The 10,351-nt window shown below is 36.9% G+C and overlaps 1 protein-coding gene across 2 annotated transcripts in view; it reads right to left on the reverse strand.

Annotated features, from left to right (window-relative positions):
* The window catches only part of BRAF (B-Raf proto-oncogene, serine/threonine kinase), a 166,158-nt gene that overhangs the window by 84,395 nt on the left and 71,412 nt on the right, over nt 1–10,351 (reverse strand). For both annotated transcript variants that reach the window (XM_027842279.1, XM_027842280.1), the window contains one exon: nt 2,053–2,316. In XM_027842279.1, the coding sequence (XP_027698080.1) occupies nt 2,053–2,316 (264 nt within the window). The remainder of the gene's footprint in view (nt 1–2,052; nt 2,317–10,351) is intronic.

Genomic DNA, 10,351 nt, shown 5'->3' on the forward strand with positions numbered 1-10,351 from the left:
AAAAGAGAGAGAGAGAGAGAACATTCTAGGCATGGGAGATGGCCAGAGAGAATGCCCAGAACCAAGGGATGAAGCCTAGGGACCCCATCTCAGAATAAGTTTCTTAAATGCATAAAATAAAATACATTGGATTACAATGGAAATTTATATTGGAATAGTACTCCAAAAAGTTGTTTGTTTGTTTTTAAAGTAAATGGACCCCAGTTTAAGAATTCCTGGGTTAGAAGTTGAAAAAGGCAGATTTTGGTTCTATCTAAAGAAATACTTTCTTATAATAAGATATCCAAAAAAGGAGAATAGATTACTTCATGAAATAGTAGAGATTAAAAAAAAAAAGGCTGGATGACCATTTTGATGAAGTTAGTAGAGAGGATTCTTACTCTGATAAAGACTGAACAAGAGTAACTGAGGTCTCTTCAACTCAGATTCTGTGATTCTTGTTCATGTGTTTCCATAAATTCTTGACAAAAGATCTGCTCACCAACAACTGCATGGCAGAGTTAGGCCTTAGCTCTTCAGGGCTGCTTACTATGTGTTCCCTGAACTGAACTGTTATTTCCATCTGCAAAAAATGTTCTTGGCCCCTTAAAGATTTAGAGCTTCTTTCTTTTCTCAAAGCCCCCCCCCCGCCCCCCCCAAATCTATCTTCCCAAGGTCTAACTAAAAATGATTTTTCATTCCTCAAATTTTTCACTGCACATTGTTTCAACCCTCATCTTACCATCATCTACCTTGTGTTACAGTAATTTGAGTATATATTATTTCTTTCATCACCTTTAGATTCTAAAGTCCCCTGAGGGATACATCTAAGCCTTACTTTATCTCTGGATCACCACCACGTTGCCTAATACTATACACATTGTTACTTTCAATGACTTGTAATTTCTTTTTTAAATTCAATTGTATTTTATTTTCAATTCCAAATTAATTCTCTCCCAACTCCCCCCATCCACTGAGAAGGCAAGAAAAACAAAACCTGTTACAAATGTGTATAGTTAAGTAAAACAAGTCCCCACATTAGCTATGTCTAAAAAGACAGAAAGGAAGAGAAAAAAAAGAAAAGATGCTTCCATTTGCATTGAGTCCATTAGCCATCTATGTGGAGGTGGACAGCATCTTTTATCATGAGTCCTTTGGTTTGTTTGTTTGTTTGCTTGTTTGTTTTTAGGCAATTGGGGTTAAGTGATTTGCCCAGGGTCACACAGCTAGTAAGTGTTAAGTGTCTGGTCTGAGGCAGGATTTGAACTCAGGTCCTCTTGACTTCAGGGCCGGTATCCAGTGCGCCACCTAGCTGCCCCCTCATGAGTCCTTTGGAATTAAGATTGGTTATTACACTGATCAGAATTCCTAAGTCTTTCAAAGTTGTTTATCTTTACAATATTGTCATTGTATAAAATGTTCTCTTGGTTTGCTCATTTCACTTTGTATTAGTTCATACAAGCCCTCCCAAGTTTTCCTGAAATCTCCTTCATCATTTCTTACAGCATGATAGTATTCCATCACCTTCATATACCATAATTTGTTAAGCCATTCCCCTATTCCAAACATTCCAAATTAAACTAGTAATGCTTTATGTAGAATTTGGCTTTAGACTGAGTTGTGAAAAGAGGGTATCAAATGAAAGGTTTTGATGATATCACCTTTACTGTAATTAGGTCAATAGCATCAGGTCATTAGAGGTAACACTGAAGATGACAACACAAACACATTTTTAAGAAATGTTGCACATAATTAATGTTGCACCAAAGAATTATATTCATATTATCACTAGATAGCATGAGCTTTTTTCAAGTTACCATATTGGTTCAAATATAGGTCATAACCATACTTAAAATGAGTTATTTTTTAAAAGAAAAAAATAGAGGTATGAATTGAAAAATGACACTGATTATTAGGCTGTATTTAGGTTTTATACAAGACAGGTTTAGGGAAAATATTCAGTTTATATTCAGACTAATAGAGAATAATATATTATAGTTTCTACATCTATTCTATCTAAAAAATACAAAGAAGACAGAGCAGGTAAGATGAAGACATACAAGGTATACTTACCACAGTCCTCTGTTTGTTGGGCAGGAAGACTCTAACAATTGGTTTTTGTGGTGACTTAGGGTTGCTTCTTGACACATCTGTGGGATTCTGAAAAACTGCAAGAGATGAAGGTGCCACTGAAAGGCTAGAGGAGGAAGAAGATGTAACTGTGTCTGTTGAAGCTGAGCTAGAAACAGAAAAATCAGTTCCATTCCCCATGGACTCTAATAATTGTTGTTCCCGTTGTTGAAGTGCATCTAGCTTGCTGGTATATTCTTCATAGGCCTACAAAGAAAAATAGAATTAAATATTTAATCTTGAGTTTGCACTAGTTGTTCAAAGGAGGCTTCAAATCTAAGGTCCTGATCACAGTACTTTTATTGGAATTAGGTCAATAAGATTAGGTCAGTAATTAGAATGAAAAATATCAGAGCAATCCTCAGTATTTAAAGAATTAGGAAGTAGGTTCATGATAATATTTTTTTACTTTAAATCAATAAACCTTGTTACAAGGTATACACTGATCCTGAAAAGCCACATCTTTTATATATACTCTAAAATACAGTTATGTATTTTAGTCTATGGACACTAACAAAAAAAAGTGCATTCTCTGAAAATATCCTAAGTTATCATAAATCTCATAGACCTGATCTGTTCCTACTATATAATTCTGAGTTCAACTCATTGTCCATTTGTACAGTCTGTCCAAGATTTATATACATATAGTCTCTATAGTTTGTCCATCTATGTCAGTTAGGATAACAGGCACGCTTCATGAACTCAGTTTTTCCAGTTTGAATGGTTAGGCCAATTGAAACAATTATTTTCAATGATACCAATGATTTATTAACTGCTAAATTTGATAGCTTCTTCTCAGTCCTACTCCTTCTTGACCACATTTGATATTACTGAACACCCTCTCCTCCAGGATACTCTTCTTGCTGAATTTTCTTGATACTGCTATTTCCTGGTTATCTTCCCATCTGTCTGTCCAACTCTGCTTTTGCTGGCTCACTCAGGCATATTATGTGTGGGTGTACACAGGCCTCGATGCTAGGTCATCTTCTCTTCCTATACCCTTTCTCTGAATTTTCTTGGGCTCAACTATCATCAACAATCTGTCAGAAATTTCCATCTAGATATCCTACAGATTATTAAATGTCTTAAAAACCCTCAGCATCCATCCCCCCCTTCCCCCTCATCCCTCTTCTGAACTTTCTTACACTGTAGACAGCACTATCCTTTCTAATTAGGTTAGATTTAAAACTTCCAAGTCTTGCTAAACTCCTCACTCTCCTCCACCTTCTATATCTAATCAGTTGCCATATTTTGTTGGTTCTACTCCATATCTCTCTATTCAAATAGAAACCCTCATTCTAACCTCTTGTGTGGGCCCTCTTCATTACCACAATCCTGGATTATTATAATAATCTCCCTACTTTCAGTCTCTCCCCTCTCCAATCTATATTCCATGTACCAGGAGAGAGTAGCTGCCAAAATGATATATTCCTAAAACATAGGTTTGACCATGTCACTCCTAACTTGTGTTTACTAGCTCCTTAAAGGTAGGGACTATTTTGCCTTTTTTCCCTAGTGTCTAGCACAGGCCCCGAAATGTTCTCAAATCGACATACAACCTTATTGACATGGATGATCTCTCCAAAAGTCCCAATCACAACCCATACAAGTTTGCCCAGTCTGTGTAACACTTGTCCATGACCTCCTTTAATTTCAACAGAGGTGGCTAGTCCAATGTGGTAGGGGCTTTTCTTTCTCTAAGTATCATTAGAATTCTACTGGAATATAAAGGCTCTCCACTGGTTATTCCTCATCACTGCATGACCATTCTGCTTTCTTTTTTGATCATATATTTCTTTGATAACATGCTTTACTCTATTTATTCTTAGAGTTACCCAGGTTTCCAGTGTCAGAGTCAGACTCAACTCTTCACTCTTCTTCACTCTCTCATATCCAATCAGCTATAAGTCTTGCTGATTCTATTGCCACAACACTTCTTTCAATCTCTCTTTCTGCCCACTTAAACCTTATCATCTCTCTCTGGAACACTAGTCTTTCAATTGGTCTTCCCATTTCCAGTATCTTCCCTCTGTAATCCATCCTCCACAGAGCTGCCAAAGTGATAATCCTAAAACACGGATTTGACTGTAAAACTCAGTTGCTCAAAAGACACCAATAGTTCCCTAATGCCTTGACAATAAAATACAAATTATCATTCTGTTTAACTGTTAAAGTACTTTGCAATCTGGTTCCAGCCTACTTTTTCAGATCGATTACACCTTATCGCCCTTTAAGCACACTACACTCCAGTCAGATTCCAAGTTCAAACTTGTTGTTTGATGTATACAATATTCCATTACTTGTCTCTGTGCCTTTGCATAAGTCATTCCCAATATCTGCAATGGTCTTCTCTAGCTTTTATCACAGTTCAACTCAAGTATGGACATGAGACCATTTTGGATCCCTCAGAAGCTAATATCTACCCCAAAAGCACTTTTTAATTACAATGTGTGTATGTGTGGAAATGTAAACATTATATATACACACACACGTATGTATACACACATATATCAATAAAATTTAGTTTTATGTGTACATTTATTTCTGGTACAGAATATAAATTTCTGAAGGGCAAGGACTGTCCCAACTCCCCCACTCCACCCCTACCCCTCTGCCCTCCCATTCCTAGCACTGTAGCACAGTGTCTGGCACATTTTAAGTATTTAATCAATGCTTTTTAATACTCTGTTATTATCTGTTACATTCTGCTCACACTCCATGCATCTCTTCATTGTACTCTTAGTGATACTCTTTTTTTTTTGACTGCTTGGATATCACTGACCCATACAACAATTCTGGGTGAATACTGATATTAAAAAGATGAAGCCTTTTTTTTTTTAAGGCAATTGGGGTTAAGTGACTTGCCCAGGGTCACACAACTAGTAAGGGCCAGTGCTCTATCCACTGTGCCACCTAGCTGCCCTTGGGTTTTTTTTTTTCAGGGAGAAACGTGGGATCATTGAAGAAGCTTGACAATTTCTCCAAAACTATTCAGCCTATTTATCTCCTCCTGTTTAATCTTGGCCCAACCCATTATCCATTTGCACTAACATCTAGAGATAACAAATAACAATGTCTGATCTCTATATAAGGTTATCCATCTAACTACGTTCTAGTTTGGATACCAGGTATTTTTCATCCACTTGGTTTTTCCTGTGTTGATGATTAATTTAAACTTCTTTGAGCGTTTATGGATCTCATTCAGCACAGTCTGCAAAGTTCTAGAGCTTGATATAATCACCACTGCATCACCTATTAACAAAAGCATGAGGGGGACCACCTACTGAGAAATCCTCTCCAACTTGAACTCATTTGAATTTGTCCATAATAATAGCAAATACCTTGAGCAATCATATTACATCTGCCTATTTAATCTCTCATCTTACAATAATGAGCAGATGGTCATTCTCTATTGTTAATTTAAGAAATTTTGCATAACTAGAATGTAAATTGGGATGCAGTTTGCCTGGGCTTAATGATAAATTCAAATTAGGTCTACCCTTATTATATTCCCTATTCATCCTAGGTTTCAAATCCCCATTAGTCATTTTTGTTTTGTGCTTTCTGATCCAAAGTTCTTTCTCCTTGGCAGAGGTGTGAGAAGCAAAATAAGATTTCAAAAGCTTTGCCTTCTCTGATATACATTATCATCATACCATTCACCTGATCAGGGTGCTCTCCACCCACTTCCCTCTGGTTCCTAGATGCCTTCACATGATTATACCTTTTAATGGGTAGGGTGGTGTAGTGGAAAGAATGTTGAACTTAATTTTAAGTCCCTAGGAACCTGGGTTTAAATATCATCTCTGAAATTTACTAGCTGGGTGGTGGTGGTTGTTGTGTCTGATTCTCTATTAGTCCATTTGGGGTTTTCTTGGCAAAGATATTGGAGTGGTTTGCTCATTTTACAGATGAGAACACTGAGGCAAACAGTATTAAGTGACTTGTCCAGGATCACATAGCTAGCAACTGCCTGAGGCCAGATTTGAACTCAGGTCTTCCTGACTCCAGGCCTAGCATTTCATCCGCTACCACCTACCTGCTGGGTAACCATGGACAAATCACAACCTCCCTGAACCTCCATTTCCTTATCTATAAAATGGGAATATTACCTGTAACATCTATCTCACAGGACTATGATGGCAATCAAATGTGAGCATGTCTAGGAAATGCTCTCTAAACCTTAAACCTCTTGATATCAGCTATTATTTTTGCACACAGTGCCTGGCGCACAGTAGATACACAATCAATACTTCTTGTCTGATTCCTAATCTTTACCTATCCTGTTTTTTAGAACAGAGTGCACTCTTCCAGGGCCCCAGTCTATTGACGGATCCCATCCCACGGATGCTCAGAGATGCTCATGGAGACAAGCTGACAGTGATCTTAAGCCACATTGATTTCAGTGGCAGGTCTGAATAAGAACCTAAGGTAAACATTTATATGATACCTTCATGTAAATTAATAGTAGAACATCATTCACTAATGCTCATAGAATAAACTGTTCTGTAGCAACTCCATGCTATATTTTAAAAAGATTACAAGAATGATTTGAGTTAAGGTTTCTTCCAACAAATGTTCTCTCATTTGGGGAATTTAATATATTCTGCCACTCCATTCATTCAATATATAAAGTGCTCTAAGTTGACACTGTATGATTTTATCCCTTTTCATTATGTTCTTGTAGAATTCTGCAATTTACCTAGCTCCTCGTAAAAAATATCTGGTCAACTAAATGAAGCTCATTCTGAGGAGGGGAAGGGGGAATAAGGTAGTAGGATGAGTGAAATGGTAGAAGGATGGACATAAGGAAGGAGTTGATAAAAGGAGAAAGAAACTGGGTACATGGACTGTTGAGAAGGAGGAGGAAGGTAAGGGGGAAGGAGAGCAGAAGAGAGGCAGATGAACAAAGGAAAAAAGAAGGAAGAGAGAAAGAAAAAGAAGGGAGGAGAGAGAAAGTGGGGGAGGAAGTATGAGAAAAGAAAGGGAGAGAGAGAAGATGGCACCATGACGGAAAAAGAGGGATGGAAAGAAAAGTGAAAGAAAGAAAACTGGTGAAGAGGGAAAGGAAAGAAATGAAAATGAGGGAAATGAATAGGGAAAAGAAGGAAAAAAGTAGAAAGAAATAGAGAGGAAAGAGAAGGAAGTAAAGGTAAGAAGCAAAGAGGGAAGGATTAGGGCAATAGAGGGTAAAGGAAGGAAAAAAGAGAGAGGATAAGAAGGGGGAGAAAAAGTATCACTCCTATACTAGGTAAACATCTTGCATGTTATTGTTTCTAAATTTAAGAGTTCTTTTTTAAATAAATCTTTTCCACCTCTGGAATATGTTCCAATTCTGAACTTTTTTTGTGTTTCTATGAAGAGTGGTACTATAATATAGTGAATACAGAGCTGATCTTGAAGTCAGAAAAGACTAAGGTTCAAGTCTACCTGTGACACAGACTAGCTATAGGACCAGGGTGCCCCAAATAACAATTGAAACCAAATATTTATTAAACCCCTATGAACAAGCCTCTAATATTATAAATTATAAATGAATTGCCAACATTTATCAGTATAAGGCTTTCCAACATTGAGTTTCCTTTATTCATTAAATCCTAAGTCTAGATTTCCTCCCCTCCTGCCCCTCATACAAAAACAACAATTAACTTAGTTATCTGTGAATTTTTCGGCAGCTAGGTGGTGCAATGGATAGAGTGCTGGGACTGGAATCAGGAAGACATGAGTTCAAATCTGGCCTTAGAAACTTATTAGCTGTGTGACCCTGGGCAAATCACTTAACCCTGTTTGCCTCAGTTTCCTCATCTATAAAATGAGCTGGAAAAGGAAATGGCAAACCACTCCAGTATTTTTTCCAAGAAAAGCTCGAGTGGGGTCATGAAGAGTCAGACAAGATGCAAAAACAACTGTACAACAACAACAAATCTGTCAATTTAATATATAAACCTCAACATAGTTTTGATTTTCAAAATTTGCCTTGTTTTTGTTTTTGTCATGGTCTACCTCAAGGCTTCTTATGTAAAGCTTGCATTAGGTTTTTTTTTTAATTTGTAATTTTTTTCCTTATTAAAATTCAACTTAAAATCTTGATAGGTTAAAGTGAAAGCACATACACTGGAAATAACTGCTTAGAACTAATATTGGTAACTATTTTTTCTGCTTTGTTACAAAGGAAGGTTTGCTGGGTGGTAAAAGATATACTCAGAAATGAGTGGGATGGGAAAAGAAAAGTATCAATAACATGTGGCATCAATAAAAAAAACCCAGCAACCATTTAAGTAACTGTTTATTTTCTCATTGGTTCCTCTGAGACTCTACTTTGAATGGGACAGCCACAACAGGAAAAAAAAAAAAAAACATGCTTGAGAATACAGTCTGACTGCCAAAGCAATACAATTTGTTAGTTCTGCCAAGTATTAGTTTAGTGACCTTGGGCAAGTCATTGAACCTCTCATGGAATTAATTTCCACAATTATAAAATGATGACACCTAAGATCCATGCTGGCTCTGCAACCAGTCTATTAAACTAAGGTATCTGTTGAGGGCAAGATATAGCTAAGCATTAAGCTATGGAAAGGGTCAATATTCAATGCAGGGCTGGTAGTTCCACTTCATATGTGAACAGATCTATATTATGGGTACAACATTCAGTGTATATGAGATAGCAACCCCATTCATTCCTTCATATTATCAAGTTCCTGAAAGTTTGTGCCTCATAAAATAGGATTAGGGATCTCCAGAAAGCTCTTAGGGATTCTTCTTGTGAGATTCCCCCACAACACATTATATTTATCAAGAGAAGTTTATCTATAATAAAATACTTGATCTCAAGGTCACTAAAGTAATCCAGACCATCAAAAAGACCTAGAAAACAAAGTATCTTTGGGTATCTGGGGCTTTTAGTGGACTGCAGCATCAGTGTAAGTCAACAGTGTGATATGGCAGCCAAAAGAGTTAATAAAACTGTAGGCTGCATTGAGAGAGGAAGGGCATAATGAGGGGACTTCACCCAAACTATTTTTCTCAGTTCTGGGTATCACATATTAGGAAGTGCGTAACAAAGATAACCAGAATGGTGAAGAGACTCAAGATGCCAACAAACATAGCAAATTAAATGAACTGAAGATATTTAGCCTGGAGAACAGGAGGCTCTGGGGGTGGAGTAAGGAGACAGGTTATCAGGGGGAAGAAACAGAACGAAGAACAATGGGTTTAACAAGGGTTCTTAAGCTTTTTTTGTGTCTTGGACCCTTTTGGCAGTCTGATGAAGCCTATGGACTCCATCTCAGAATAAAGTTCTCAAATGCGTAAAATAAAATACACTGGATTACATACAAACTTGTTATATTGGAATAGTACTCAAAAAGTTTTTTTTTTTAAAAAGTAAATGGACCCCAATTTAAGAATTCCTGGGCAAGAAACTGAAGGCAGATTTTGGTTCTATCTAAAGAAATACTTCCTAATAATGAGATATCTAAAAAGGAGAATAGACTACTTCATGAAATAGCAGAGATTAAAAAAAAAAAAGGATGACCATTTTGGGGGGATGTAGTTAGCAGGGAGGATTCTTACTTAGATAAAGACTTAACAAGAGTCACTGAGGTCTCTTTCAACTCAGATTCTGTGATTTTTGTTCATGTTTTTCCATAAATCCTTGACTAAAGATATGCTCATCAAAAACTGCATGCCAGGGTTGGGCCTTAGCTCTTCAGGGCTGCTTACCATATATTCCCTGAAATGAATTGTTATTTCCATCTGCAAAAAATGTCCTTGGCCCCTTAAAGATTTAGAGACTTCTTTCTTCTCAAAATCTATACCCAAAATACCCAAATCTATAGTCTTACTCTTTCCCAGGGCTCCTTTTTCAAGTCCATGAACTTGAACAGCCTTCTTCTTAAAGATACTCCTTACCACCTTTATCATTAGTTAATTCTAGTTATAAAGTATATATCAAGAATTCTGAAATTTCATAGATGGAGCTTTCCCTTGAGAAGAAACTTTATATACCAAATTTCTCTGCCTTTCTCAGGCTAATAAAGTTAATTTGCTGACTCCTGAAACACTCTTTTTAAAATAGGCTTTTCACCTGGAAAGACTTATATGAACTGATGCTGAGTGAAGTGAGAACCAGAAGAACACTGCACACAGTAACAGCCACATTGTGTGATGACTAGCTTTGATAGACTTATCTCTTCTTAACAATGCAAGGATCTAAGACAACTCCAAAAGACTCATGATGGAA

This window comes from Vombatus ursinus, unplaced genomic scaffold (assembly GCF_900497805.2).
Source record: "Vombatus ursinus unplaced genomic scaffold, bare-nosed wombat genome assembly UNPS02014870.1, whole genome shotgun sequence".
Classification (NCBI taxonomy): domain Eukaryota; kingdom Metazoa; phylum Chordata; class Mammalia; order Diprotodontia; family Vombatidae; genus Vombatus; species Vombatus ursinus.